The sequence below is a fragment of the Varanus komodoensis genome, unplaced genomic scaffold (genome assembly GCF_004798865.1).
Source record: "Varanus komodoensis strain SLA01 unplaced genomic scaffold, ASM479886v1 scaffold44_3, whole genome shotgun sequence".
NCBI classification, from domain to species: domain Eukaryota; kingdom Metazoa; phylum Chordata; class Lepidosauria; order Squamata; family Varanidae; genus Varanus; species Varanus komodoensis.
This window is the reverse complement of record NW_025336010.1, coordinates 5262239-5277501: the sequence shown is the minus strand read 5'-3', so window position 1 is coordinate 5277501 and position 15263 is coordinate 5262239. Positions and strand designations below refer to the sequence as shown.

Here is a 15263-nt window from a genome sequence, read left to right as displayed (position 1 = left end):
AGTTCAGTTCAGTTCAGTTCACTGAGCTGTACTCCTTCAACAGGTGGCTCCATTCCCTTGGGGATAATCTGTTAGGGAACAGATGCTAGCAGCTGCCAAAGTTGAAGCCAGTGATGGGTGGCACCAGAGTCTCTTCTGTTCCATCCAGTGAGCTGCTGGGAAAGCATCAGATTGCTATTGCCAGAAGCCTGAACTGATCAGAAAGCTTTACCGTTTGATGATGAGCCACATACTGTTTAGGCCTACAAACTGCCTACGCCTCTCCAAATATCATGCAATAGACTAAGCAGACTTGAGTTCAAATCCCAATCCAGCCACAAACAATACTGAGTGACCTCACCTTAACCATGAGAATAACAGGAGCATCTGCCATGTAGTCCATCTTGAGCTCCTTAGTGGGAAGACAGTATGTAGCAAAAGTGCAGCCAATGGAGAAAAATATGGTGGCCTAGTTTAAGATGAACCAGATGTGGGCCCAAGATATTAAGCTTTACTGTGAAACTCTGTCTCTCTTTAAAGAAAAGGACTCACCTAAACATGCCTCAATGACACTGTAACAATGTTCTTCAAGTTTCAAGTGGAAACAGACTAGGCATGGCTCCCATTATAACAGCAGTGGCCTATCTAGACCAGCAACCTGTTTTCAACCATGGCTAACCGGTAACCTCCAGGAATGAAAGCAAGAGCCTTCCCACAATGCTTGTTTTCCAGAACAGATATTTAGAGGTACACCAATAAACACTGTTCACAATCCTTGAATGAATAAATCCATCAATGTTTGTCTAATACGAGAGAGAGAGAGAGAGAGAGAGAGAGAGAGAGAGAGAGAGAGAGAGAATGTTTTAGAAAAAAACCTAGCTGTCTGGGAGACATTTGAAGAAGAAAAGTCTAACAACTGAGCCATTCAATAAGATGCTTCATTTTTAGCATTTGGCAATATCCTTTGTATTCTGAAACCAAAATTTCTACCAACCCCAAAAGTCTTCTATCCTTGCATTTAGAGTCAAAGTGCAGTCAACAGAGTAGGACATTCCTCCTAATGTGTCTGCTTTAAAGAAGCAGACACATTAGGCTATAAGCATCTGTTCTGAAATGCTGTGTCATATGTGTTACTATTTTTAAGAGTGAGTGCACAGAAAATTTCTATTACTGAGCAAGCAGAAAAGGTTTTATTTGTAAAATTTTGCGTATCTGTCTTTCCTTCAAATATACTATAAGGCAAGCAATGTGTTATAAATATGCAACAAAGTTACAAATAAGATGCAAACATCAGCATCCTAATGTTTTCATTTAATTACCCCTGAAATGCATTCTATTTAATATTCATTACTCAAAAGCCAATTTAAAAGGGAAAGAGGTGATGCTACTTATTCAGAAAGACATGCTTTCATTCACAGCAATAGTTATCTAATATACGGAAGTTAATAAAGCAGATTAATCTACAAGTCCCTTTAAGCCATCACTGAGTTTAGAACAACTGCCTCTTTGACCTTTAACCCTCCTGCTGTGCACCAGTAGCAGGTGCCAGCTGCGCTAAAATGATGGCTGACATATTTTAACGCAAAGTCTTTTCTTACTCTGCTTCTGACCAGCAGCTGACCCTGTAGGAGCAATTGTTTCATCTGTTGCCCTAAAGGGTACATAAACACAGAAAGGGATAAACAAAAGCGTGTGTGCGCGCACCCACACACCCCAGCTGCCTAGCCTTAGGGTACACCTCTCCCACTGACACCTCCAGCGATATTTTCTGAACGCCACATTACAGCCTTTTTGTCTCCATCCACGGACTGTAGAATACTTGTTACTTTATGAAGCTAAACTTCAACACAGTCTTTGAAAGAGCTTATTGTTAAAGGCTGAACATGGCCCAAAATGAGGGATGTTATTCCTAGCTTGATTCAACTGTTTGTTACAAAAATTACAAATGCTTCAAGTAACTATAAAAACTTAGGGTTTGGAATAAAAGTTGCAATTTAGGCAAGAAACCAAACTAAGGCAAGGGCTATAGGGTTCCTTCATCCACTCCACTCACCATTTTATAATTTTATGTAGATAATGGTAAGCACAGCATTTTGGATAGTTTGCAGTAGACCCTTACTGCATTAGTATTAAATCTACTGACACTTTCATGTCCTGAAGAAATATCACTTTGTATATTGGGTTTCTTTGCCATAAAATGAGAGGACAATTCTTTGCTGATAAAAACCACACAAGTACAAAAGCAAAGTAATGAATAGGTACACTTAGATTTGTGACAAACTGAAGTGCAAATGTTAATATGTTTTTAAAGCTATATACAAGTTTTTTTCTTCTTCATTAAAATTGTTGATATTACACTATCAATCAATGCCAAGTTGCCTCAATGTAATGTCAATAGTTATACTAAGTGGTTTTGAGGCTGAATTCAATATGGTGCTTTTTGTCCATCTCATAGCCACCCAAGTCTCTACTGAGTTGGTCTACAGCTGTTACATTTCTCTCATTCCAATTAAATGAAGTTATGATACTAGTGAATATCATCAAAATATGTTAAAATCCTGAACACAGATATGGTATCCTAGGAAACTGTTTGGGCTCAACATATAAATCTGTCAAATATTCTATCGACTTCAATTAGTACAAGGCATTAAGTGTGTCCATAACTTTAGACAGACTGAATTCACCAACAACCTGAAGCATGCCCTAAGATGCAGCTGCTTTCTCAAGTCTTAACTCCTTGTACGACCCATGTTCTTAGATTATGTGCTTTCTCCTTTGTTACCATTCTGTATTACTGAGTTCACCCATAGATTTGTTTCCATCATTAAATCATATATATTCAATTCTTTCTTTGCTTCAAGAGCACTACTATACACTCAATTTTATGGAAAACTGCACAAAAGCACACCTATTCCAATATATTAAACAAGGCCAGTGAAAAAACCGGCAATTTGGAAGAAATTCTGAAGACCAAAATGATTTCCTTTCCTATATAAACAATCCTAATTTCCTCACTCAACACAGCACAGTGGAGAAGTATGTTATTTTATTGTGTTTATTTTGTTAAAAATGATTTCTTTAAAGTTTACTGAGTAATCACCACACAGAAACACAGGCAATTTGTTTAAACAGATGTGCTGTTTGTGCTACTACCACCCACATCCCATTCCCAATCCTATCAGACGGTACACGAACCACGAAGTAAAGTTATTACTTGTCCAAATTGCAGTCTAATGTTACAAAAATGGCTGTCATGTCAGCTGAAAAGATTGCACCAGTGAGTAATGACAAAATAAATATGCTTCTATGGTCTCTGCTATACATTGCCATACATCCAAACACAAGTAAGGGTAACGTTCATTCATTATGAAAAGCACAAGAGTGAAATATTGGGGTATTTTATTAATTACTTATTTTAGCACCTTTCCTTGAGAGGCCAGGCTAATTCTAATTCTTCTATAAGTTGACAGCCTCTGCTGCTTCTCCCATCACTCACCACCATGAGCAGCAATCAGAATCTTAAGTGGGAAGCACATCCCACAAAGTGTGCCAAAACACAATGCGTACCACAAGCTACTCCCTAGGCCAAAACAAAGGTAGGCAGGAGGATTTTCTTTAGGAGTTCTTATTAACTCTGAGATGGGCAACACAAAAAACACCATTGAGAAGTAATTCCCATTGACTTGGCTAACATAAAATAAAAATCACATGGATTCTGTTTACATTACAGTAAGCTACAGCTTATGGAAGCTATTCAAGCATTAGTTAATTAAACTGAAGGCTTTTTAATAGTTGGGAGGCATTGCCTTTGTTTAGCCTTAGCAAGAACTGAATAGCAACAGTTGTAATAAAAGTAAAAGCACAAACAAGCACAAGGAGACACTGTTTGCATTTAGCTACAATGAACAGACCACACTAGCATTTTTAAAAAAGCCGTACTGGCTAGGAATGCAACACAAATTGTGCATAACAAGACTTCTTTCATTCTATCTATGTGGAAAATATTTTCAAGAACATTTCCACTGATGGGAGCAGGGCAATACCATTTGCATTCTATATAAATTTGTTTTATTTCTTCAGTAGACAAAATCAGTCAATTGAAAGAGATAAAATTCCTTAAAGCACTTGGCTCCAGGTCTACAATCTGATATACACTCTCAGAATTAGTTTCCATTCTATGACATAATTAAATAAATGCCTTTCACTGAAGTTCTAATACTCTTAATAAGAATGACTATATCCATAATATTATTCCTATTGTCAAAGCTTTAGTAAAGGATGTGTCTTTTATATAACAGCAACCAGATAGTCAGCATGACATTGCAGTTCAAGTGTTGGAATAGGACATGGGAAATCAAGGTTCTTGTTTCCATTTGCTCATGAAGCTCATGGGGTGACTTTGGACTAGTCACCAACTCTCAGCCTAACCTACATCACAGAGTTGTTGGGAAGACAAAATACAGATAAAGAGATTGGCTACGTAAACTTCCTTGAGTTCCTCGCAGGTGAAAAGTTGGGGTATAAGTATAATCACAACCAAGAAATAGCTCAATAGAGTGAAACAGTGAAGGATCTATTCTAAACAGTCCACTCTTTACTGGATAATCAAATGTTTTAGGAATATAGTTGGTCCCTGGAATCCTCTCTCTTTCAGGAGACCACTACCAGTGGCATGATACCTTTTTCTACTCTGAATATTTATGAAAGTCCTATGGACCCACTTAGCAGAAGATCCTCCTCGTTTGTTGGAGCATGATGTAGCCCCTTGTGAACCAGATCAGAATGTCGTAGTCTGCATACAGGAGAAGGCCATGTTTATCCAGCTGTCTTCCGATCCTGTTCACTACCCAGTCATACCACAGCTCAGCTCCTGCCCCATGAGCCAACTGGCTACACTGGATGGCTTCTTGGAGCAGAACCTTCAAGGGAACCAGAGGGGAATCTTCTCCCTCTGGTCTACTGTAAGCTCATCTATAGCTTGTGGCTTCGAAGAGCACAATCATTTCTCACTTCTCTGTCCTCCCTCTTTCCTCTGTCTTAGGGCCTATTACCCTGTGATGGACATGGGTGAGCCTCTGACAAGGAAGAAAATTTGCCTGACATTCACGCCTAGTTGCAACAGTGCAGGTTTTTTGCCACCATACTGATTAATTTGCTGCTTAATTGCATTGTCATCTATGTTTCTCATAGATTCTTGTTGCAGATGCTGGAGGCACTGACCAGATCTATAGCAGGAGTAAGAACAGGGTAGATTCGCTTGCCTTCTTCTAAAGAAAGACCATAAGACAGAGATGTTCAACTTGAGGTCCGTGAGCCAAATGTGGCACTCTGGGGTTTCCCAGAAGGTCCTACTCCTTTTCCCCTTATCGCTTATTTGGTTTTGCGGCTTCTGCACAGCCTTCTCTTCAGGCTGAAATGTTGAAATGCTTTTTTAAAGGCTTAGTTATTAACAGTAAAAACCACAAACTACAATATGCTGTTTTTGTTCTTGTTTTAGTATTTTGGCCCCACCTCTTTTGCCTTGCCCTCAGCTGGAATATGGACCCAAGAACTTCTTTGAAATTTAATTTATCCTTCAGGGGTCAGACACCCTTGTCTCAGGGGATCTTGCAGTGTTGCTTCAACCATCCAAGCCCAACCAGGGCTAGTATGCCTGCTGCACATCCATAGTGCAGGCCTGTACCACGATGGGTCTGAGGATCCTGCCATTGCCATCAACATGATTCAGGCATCTGGACTGGGATGGTGGCTTGAGACAGCAGTTGGGCTGCCTGGTATCTGGATCCTTGCCCTGTGCCATGCCAAACCCTTTGAGCTGAAAGACATTACAAGTTGTGGCCATCTGTATCCTACTTCAGAATATAGTTACTCCTTCCATGCTCTGATTCACTCCATGGTACCAGTATGGTGATCCCAGCATTTAGAAGATAGCAAAGCAATATCATGGTAGTCATTACAGGAAATTACCCTCAAGGTTCCAAAGAGCAAATGTTGTTTCCCCTGGCCCTTCATGACATGAGAATACCACCATGAGGCCACCATCCTGCCATTTAACTAGCCAAGAATAGCTTCGTGAGACTATTCAATTTGTGTATGGAGGGGTGGGACTGGTAGTGGCAAATGCCACAATATATTAATATCATTTATTCATCAGAATCCGGATTTTACAAGTGAAGAGTGAAAACAAAGTTCATGAAGAAGAGGCTATGGAGCCAAGGAATAGAAAGTGGTAGAGGAAGAAAAAGGTAATAAATGCTGAAAAATTACATGAATTGAGCAGAGACGCACTTCCTAATCTAGGCAAGCAGGTAGCTGGCAGGAGCCCCTCCCATCAATGCAGAGAACAGGAAGGGGAGGGGCTCCCACCCAAACTGATGCTTCGCTGCAGTATCTTCCTGACAGCAGGCTCCATGCAGACACAGAGCTCATATGAGTGATGCACAGAGACCACAAAGAAGAACACTTGATACTCATTCTACATGAGCAGTAAATTACTTTTCTGATCTATATCTTGAACTTATACAATACCTCACTGACAACATCACGTTGTTATATTTAATTACAAAATATTTTTAATTTATTTAACAAGAGAGCATTATTTTAACAAGTGATTCTACACTTGTGCCAATATGTACAGGTATTTAGAGATGTTCTCTTCCTATTTTAAAAGAAACACAAGCAACAGTGCTTCCATTAAAAAAAGACAAACTGGGGAAATATCCAGCTTCATTGCATCACTTTAAAGAACTGACAAGCCTCTTTAAGCTCACAGTACAATTAGTCATTAGGGTCTAGTTTTCTAGCACTGTTAAGCAATTTGTAATAACCCTTTCCTTTTAATAGGGTTAGGCATTACTTACAAGACACAGCTGTCTGGAAAACTGAAACCACTAGTTGTGAAGTAACAGTCTTGTTCATTAGCTTCCTTGATAGTCAAATCAGCTCTAAAGCCAGGGTTTAATGGCCTGCCGATGAATAATCAATGGCTCACTTTTCATCTGAGTGTGAAAATGAGAATAATCTAATTCATTGTCCCTCTGGTAAGATGCAAAGCCTTGGGTTCTGTTTCTATTCAGGGCTGATTTATAACCCAATGGAAACCTGATGTAAACATATAATCAATGAGTCCCATCACTGCAGATAACCACCCCCAACTGGCTCACTCCCTCATCTCAAAAAGCCATCCCTTTAGGCTATTAGCTTCGTCCAGCTAACTCTTTCAACTATTCCTGCCTGCTGCTTTTACCTTGGCTATTCGTTCAGACCAGCAGAGTCAGAAGTAATTTTATACGCAGCAGAGAGCGGGCGGAATTGATTTTTCACTCAGCACTCAGTTCCCATCTGAATAATTATCAATTTTACTGCCTCATAAAGGGAAGAGTCAAAATTTCAAATCAATTCAAAAGAGCTTCTGAGACTGGAGAAACAGTGCACAAGGAGAAAGGTCAAAGTTGGCAGTGACCTCAGGAGATGATGTCAGGTATTAGTACACTGAATGGTTGACATCAGAGGCACTCAATACAGTATGACTCGTGCTAATGCAAATCATATTTATGCTGACTACTGGAGACCAGTCATTAATATTTAAAAGAGTACCTGAAAGCCTGTATTCAAACTAAATATAATGTATACTACAAATTGTGAAGCTAATAAAGACAGATTGCTGCTTATTCATATGCTATAAATTTCAGGATTGCCAAGCATCATTGATACAAAATAGGACATTAAGGTCATAAGAAAGGCAAGTATATGAGCATCCAGATCAGACTGGAGGCCAGCATTCTAGTCTTCCTGATCATACTGCAGTGCTTATCAGGTACTAACTACTGCACTCAGTCACTGGCCATGTTCTAATCAATTTTGACTCTGAAATAGCTACTTCAATGTAGTTGCAATAGGAGGCAATAAAGGAAATGATCATTTGCCAATGATAATGTCAGTCATATACATGCTTAAATAATAGCCTTTGTACTGGCTCCCAATTTTGTTTTATTTGGAAGCAAAGTGTGCCCAAAGTAATTGGAGCATGAAATAAGAGTGATAAATCTGGTAAAGTTAAATGGCAACCACTATTCCTGTTTTGTAACCACCAGTGCAATCTCCAGGTCACTGAAGATCATGCCAACTCTTCCACTACTGTTAATGTATCTTGCTTGCAGTCCATAAATCCAAACAGTTATTTAAACATGGTACTTGGTTAACAGTCTGTTGTTAAAATGCCCAGCAATTGCTCATTGGAGAAACAGTTGAAATCCCTCACTAAAGTCAAAAGTGACAAAGGATCTGTCAGCATTCATGGGTCCTTTCAGCAATAATGTAATCCTTAACAGCAACAACAGATACAACTCTGTGCTTTCTTTGGATCAGGCCATTTTAATTGCTCTAGTAGTATTTGTCTTGAAAACAAAAGGTAAATGAAAATGTATACAAATAATTTATGTTAGGATATTAGTAACATCAAGTTATTTAAAAGATTTATATGCCACCTTTGCATCTGATGGTCCTCAGTGGCTTACGTAAAAGATAAAATGCTAATAAACTTGAATACAAAGTAATCAAGTTACAGTTAATAATATACCCCATAAAAGAAAAGCCAGCATAATAAGCAGTGGCACTAAAAGCCATCTTTATTTAAAATATGCAAGAGGCGAGGATATAAAACAGATTTCATCTGACACCTTAACGAAATTAAAGTAGGCATTAGACAAATATGTTCTGGGGAGTGTTCCATAGCTGGACTGCCACAATAAAAAAGACCTCATCAGTGGTGGCCACACACCTAGCTTTCAAAAGTGGAGGTAGCTGGATCAAGTTCCCAGCTGATTTTAGCAAACAGGCACAGACATAGAGCATATATTTCATTTGTTCCTTTAATGATTTCTGTATATCACATTTAGAATTTGTTAATGAAGATGGATTAATTATTTGTTAATAGACAAATGCAATGGATGATGAAGATGGTGGCATTGGCGGAAGCCTGTTCAGGCTGCCACAAGCCAAAGCCAGCATTTTAAACTGCATTCAGAAACTAATTAGAAGTCAGTAAAATAGCCTTTGGTATCAGTTCAATATGATAGGTCTCACTTAATAACTTGGTCACAATGCTCTAAACCAGCTGAATGTTCTTCTCTTGGTCAGCCTTTTCTTCATTATTATTTTGCTTAGCTGGTTTCTGAAGCTTCTTCACTGTCAATTTTCCAATAGTATGCATTGTATTTGCTTAATGTAGATGTTACTAAGGCCTAAGTAATTGTGGCAAGATTCTGCTGCAACTGACATACCAAATAAAGGCAAAAAGCACCCCAAACTAGAGATATCATTTGAGTGTTTATAAGCAAAGCTGGACCTAAAAGGTTCCCCCACCCGCAAACTTCCTTAAGAGGTAGCAGCACAGGCCAAACACTCAGCTGTGGTTAATCATACTAACTGTACCTCAGCTTTACCTTAATTGGGGTTAAGTTTATAATCCTGGCACAAATGGTGGCAGTACAGAAGCATGTACCTTTTACAATGTACTGGCTATACTAGTTTCTGGTATATTTCTGTGCCCAAGTTAAAGTGTTGGCATTGACTTTTAAAGTCCCTAAATTGTTTGGGGCCAAGCGATCAGAAAGACTGCCTGCACCAATGGAAGTCTGCCTGCAATCTTAGGTTAAGTGTCCTAGGCCCTGCTTACATGCTTACCTGTGAAAGCAATGAGACTGGCAGGCATGTAACAGAAGGCCTTTTTGCCAGTAACTTCCAATTTGAGGAAATCAGTTCCACTGGGGGTATGACAGGTCCCATCACTGCAAGTCTTTAAAGGTTGGTTTGTTTAGTGTTGTCCCCTTTCAAATAATGCCTTTATTGGACTGCTATGTTGCAGTTTAAAAGTTAATTATTTTATATTACTGTTTCAAATGGATACTTTGTCGACTCTTTCAATGTTACTACTGGCCCTGATTAGTTATGAACCTTGTTTTGCATAAAGAAATAAAATGCATTAGGCCTTACCCACTACATTACAGATTCCTGTCCCAGGCAACCATCACCACATATGGATTTAACAGAAATAACTAGATTGGGCATCATTAGTGTACTGATGGTGTTGTGCTTCAAATCGCTTCAAATGTGCTTCAAATGATCTCACACAGTGGTTTTCTATAGATGTGAAGCAGCATATAGAAGAAGACAGATGTGGCCTTAACAGGAAAAGTGAGGTCAAGGGGGAGACACACTTAACACTTCTGAACAGGGAATAAAGGGGAAGAAGATGGTCATCCTTATTTCTCTGGAGTTCTGTATGCTGGAATGCAGAGATGCTCTTGTCCTTCATGGCCCCCACCTCTTCAGTGAGAAAGACTGAAACTGTGCCTTCTTCCCTTTCTCCCACTGTTCCATATTGGACTGCCCATGGCACTTGCACAAAGCAGAGCTCCTATACTGATTTCTTGTTGCCTCTGTTTTTGAAACTACTGGGGATGAACAAAGGACAGGACCTTTGGAATACCGGAGGTCAGACTAGATGGCCCGGGAGACCCCTTCTGACTCGCTCTGTTTTCTGTTTCTATGTTTCTATCTATCTGGTTGTTCATAATATATTATAAGAACAGTCTTGTTGGATCAGATCATTTGCAACAGCATTCTACGAGCATCCTCGTATTTACATCCAGTCCAATAAGGCATTGCTAGACTTGGGCTTCTGGGTTCCTATTTCTTAGAGCCCTGAGCATCCTTAATGCCTTGTCATATAAAGGGTCATATTTAAGGTGGCTTAAAGATAGGGAAGGCATGACAATTGTCTTGGAAAATTTTTTCCCATTAGTTTGGGATGATCAGGGTCAGGAGGCATATTAAGAGAACAATTAGTTTTATTTGAAATATCAGGGTGAGAAATTAATTAGTTAGATTTGCCTACTGTAAAATTTAAAGCAATTCTATTAACTATTTCTACATTTGTATAGAAATGAGCATATACAAATCAGTGCAAACTTTTGTAACCTGTGGGTCTGGAATCCAGATCATTTAAGTGCCAGTCAATACATCCAGCAGCCACCAGTGAGACGCAACCAGAAAAGTCACAAACTGCATCAAGAAAGCAGTATGTTCACTCCCAGTAATAGTGTCATGGCTGATAGCCATTGGCAGATCTATCCTGTATGAATTTGACTTGTTGTTTTCTTAATGTCACCTGAGCTAGTGGTCATTACTACATCTTATGATAGTGAATTCCAAAAATCAGTTGTGTGTTGTGCAGAGAAGTTCATTCTTTATTATGCTCTAGATTTTCAGCGAGTTAGTTTCACTGGGTGATCTTGAGTTCTAGTACAATTAAAGAAAGTTTTTCCTACCTTCTTTTAATATGATTTACAGTTCTATATAAACCTCTCTCGTGCTCCCTAGTTTTTTTCCTAGTGAATACTCACAAAACCAGTGTCCTTCCTCATAGAGATGTTGATTTTAGTTATACCTTTCTGTACCTTTTCCAGTTCTATTATATATTTTAGGTGATGTGCACAAAACTCTGAAAAATATCCCAAATGCAGATTCATCATACATTTACAAAGGCCTCATGAAGGATGAGGAATCCTTTTACTAATAATTCCAGATACTAAATTTGCATTTTTCACTGTCACTGTGCCTTATTTTTGACAATTTTTACTGAACTACCAAAAGTTTTTCAATATCATTTTCCAGGATAGTTCTCATCAGTTCAGACTCTGTGTGTGTGTCCATGTGAAGTTTTTGAAGTTCTATGATCAAATAAATTTATCAGAGTATTTCCCGGTCACACAGATATGACCACTGTTTCCTTTCCTGCAAAGATGCAGACATGTGGTTTCCATGGGCCAATAAAAAAGACAATGATTAGGATGATTGACAATGGGGTCATGAATGGAAAACAATCTTCTCTTACTTCTATTTCATCACTAAGTCAGATGCTGTTAACTGTCTTACAAAATAAAAATAATTCAAAACATCTCAACTAATTCATAAACCAATATATTACTGTGAACTTGCTTTTCAAAGAAGGCTGGAAAAGCAGAAAACCTTTGCTCAGACCATCAATGCAAGTACAAGATAGGTGAACAATACTTGTGTTTACCTGCTGGAGCACCTCTGAGTTTTGTTGCATAAAGTGCAGTAATCTTTGCCCATCTTGAGAGATCTCTCTACATCTCAGGGGTTTCTTGCCTTCTTTTGCTATATGCTTGAAGAGGTAGGTGACAATATAGTCTAAGCTTGCACAACAGCTGGAGGAGACAATTGTATCTGTACACAGAAAAGGAAATAAAAGGTCATCATTTATTATTTTTAATGTTAAGACTATGCACTAGAAAAGTGAAGTCACAAGACCATAGCGAGATTAAATATGAGGACAAATTGCTTCACTACATCACTGCTCTTGTTCTGCTGGTTTAACGTATTCCAAGTATGCTTCTCTGTGACAGATCCTTCCCTTTCATTCTACACAGCACAGGGGGACTTTTATACCCCACTGGTATTCTGCCTAGTTATAAGCACTCCTGCTGGCTGTTACAAATTGCAGGATTCCAGCTGTTTCCCTATTGCTATGGAATTATGAACTCTGAAGGGTCTATACTTGGAGGGAAAAGAAAAAAAATGTTTTCTTTTCCTTTGTTAAAATTCATACTGAAAAGCCACTGACACAATTGAATTAAAAGGAATGTACAAGTTGAACACCCTGTGTCCAGTTTTTATTGCTAGATAGTCAGAAAAAATGACCCAGATATTCCTGTTATGAAAAATATTTAATCTGTATTTAGATATGAAATTAAAGGTTAGGATGACAAGAATGTTGGGATATGTACTGAGAAATAAGGAGGGCAATTGGCTAGTTGGGTACTTTTATTACCAGAATATAAACAAGGATAATTAAACATACAAAGGCAAAATTTCTTTCAGAACTTTTGGATTATGAACATTTCAGTGGAAAAGTGACTGCTGAGAAAAAGGAGAGCAAAGGCCCATGTCACAATTTTACTCGCAGGATTTATAGTAAAGCAAACTTTTGAGAATAAAACCTAGCCATATTTGATGCAATATTTGTAAGTGAATCACACATGTAATTCTGTTCTTTGCTGTGAGAAGGATCGACATAGTTTATCTTTCTCGCTTTGACATCTTTATTTATACCCGCTTTGCAAACAGGATACCATCTCCAGTGCTTTAACAGCAAAACCTTTGTATGCTCAATACAGCGAACTGCCCTCAACCATACATTACCAATTCAGCGGATCTGCCCATTCTTTGGAGAATGTTGCAGAAGCTAGAATTATCTCCTCAGCTTGTATTTTTGATTTTAAAAAACCCACTATCTTTCCCTTACAGGTTCCCATTCCACCAGTATCTTTTTATTCCAGTGCATGTTGCAAAACAGTTTATTTGCTTATATGTACCAGCACATGGCAACAGAAGGTTGTTTATAAGTTGTACTCTTCGTCATGAATTTAGCCCATTTCAAGCAGCTTTCCATGACTGGATTCTGTGGTCTTCTTTCCCCACAATACTGACATCTCTGGGATCATTCTGTATCCAAGAACAGCTTCTCTTCCAATTCTAGTAGTAGTACTAGTAGATATAATTTATTCTCCTTATTTCTTAGGAGAACTTGAATAGATGCTACCATGAACAATGCAAAAGAATCACATTCAAGGGAGATTGGCAACCTCTAACGATTCAACCTATTATTCCCAAGCGAGGGCAATACCACAGCCTCCACTAACTCCAAGAGGTACTTTCTCCTAGGTTACTTTCACAGAACACATAATTGGTTTTGGATGCTTTGCTTTTGGAGAGGTGCATGCATGTGCAAGCAGCAAACTGTTAAAATATTCATTTGTAGGAGAAAAACAAGGTGTATGAGAGACTCAATTAAGTGCATCCCCCTAAACTGTGATAAGTGGAAGCCTGCCAATATTGCAGTGAGCATCTGAGAACTTCCCTCTAGACACCAGAATGTTGATCTGTGCCAGTTCTGTTTTATAAATGTTGTTTTGAAGTTTACTTGTATTTGAACATCACTGCAATATATTTTTCCTAAGCTAAGTTCTCTTGAGGTCTTTGGAAAGATTTTGCAGACAATATAGCCACAATTAGTCTCAAGACTCTCTTAATATTACCAAGCATGAAACATTCCTGTGCATTTCTGACAATCTCCATTTCCACTGGCTTCAAATGGAACTGAACATTCATATCTCTACTGTCAGAGTTTCATTATTTGGAACATCTTCCCACCCTATTCATTATCGGTCTAATGGAACGATGTTCCATCATCGTACCAGCTCAGGACGGCATACATGATCTTCCCATTTTATCCTCACCCCAACCTGTTAAGTGTTGAATTTAACAAGGATAAGCACACAGCCCTTCCTCCTCCTTGATCTTTATGTAAAAATCTTACATAGTTAATTCTATTAATTGCAGAATTAAAGCTTAAGTCAAGAGATTCTAACACCCATTAAGAAAAAAATGCAAACCCAAGCCTTTCCTTCTTCTAGGACAAGGTAATCTGAATGAACTTTGTAGTGCTACCTGAGCTAACAAGGAAATTCATGTTAGGTCATGTTGTATAAATGAATACAAGATCATGTAGCAATGTACAGCCATCATTTCTGAGAGCTGTGTCTGCTTAAACATGTGATCAAATAAATAGCAGATAGACATCCATTTAGATTCTTATACAGAATTTTATGCCTATTTTCTCTTTGAACAATGTGCCTTATGGTTCAATTTCCAATATGCTCTGTCATGAATATTCTTTTCACCTTCAAACTCCAAATGTACTTTTCTCCTTCTACATCCCCTTCTTCCCTCTACCCTTCTCTATCCTACTGTTTGCACTTTGTTATTTAATCATAAATTTTTAAAAAATGAATAAAATATATTCACCACATCCTTGACTTGGTCTTGACCAACAGAGAGGAGCTGATAGATGAAGTATAGATTAGGGGAGCTCTGGATGCGAGTGATCACTCCATCCTTTGCTTTGAGATCAGGGGACTGGGGACATGCAGCAGGTCGAGCACTAGAAGCTGGGACTTCAAGAGGGCCAACTTTGGCCAACTGAAGGCCAGACTGGGGAAAGTCTCCTGGGATAGGTTACTGGAAGGTAAGCGAGTTGAGGAGGGGTGGATGGCACTCAAAAGGGAGGTTTTGGAGGCACAAGCCTTGATGATACCTCTAGTCAGTAAAGTGGGGAGGCGGAGGAGAGCGCCGCCATGGATGCGAAAGGAGGTGGTTAGAGGGATTAGATGAAAGAGGAACCTCCATAGGAAATGGGT

General features: G+C 38.8%; 1 protein-coding gene across 1 annotated transcript in view; it reads right to left on the bottom strand.

The window, feature by feature from the left end:
• Positions 1-15263, bottom strand: part of LOC123030368 (ran-binding protein 17-like) — an 86321-nt gene that overhangs the window by 35823 nt on the left and 35235 nt on the right. Inside the window, exon 9 of the mRNA XM_044444236.1 lies at positions 12065-12231. Within this exon, the coding sequence (XP_044300171.1) occupies positions 12065-12231 (167 nt within the window). The remainder of the gene's footprint in view (positions 1-12064; positions 12232-15263) is intronic.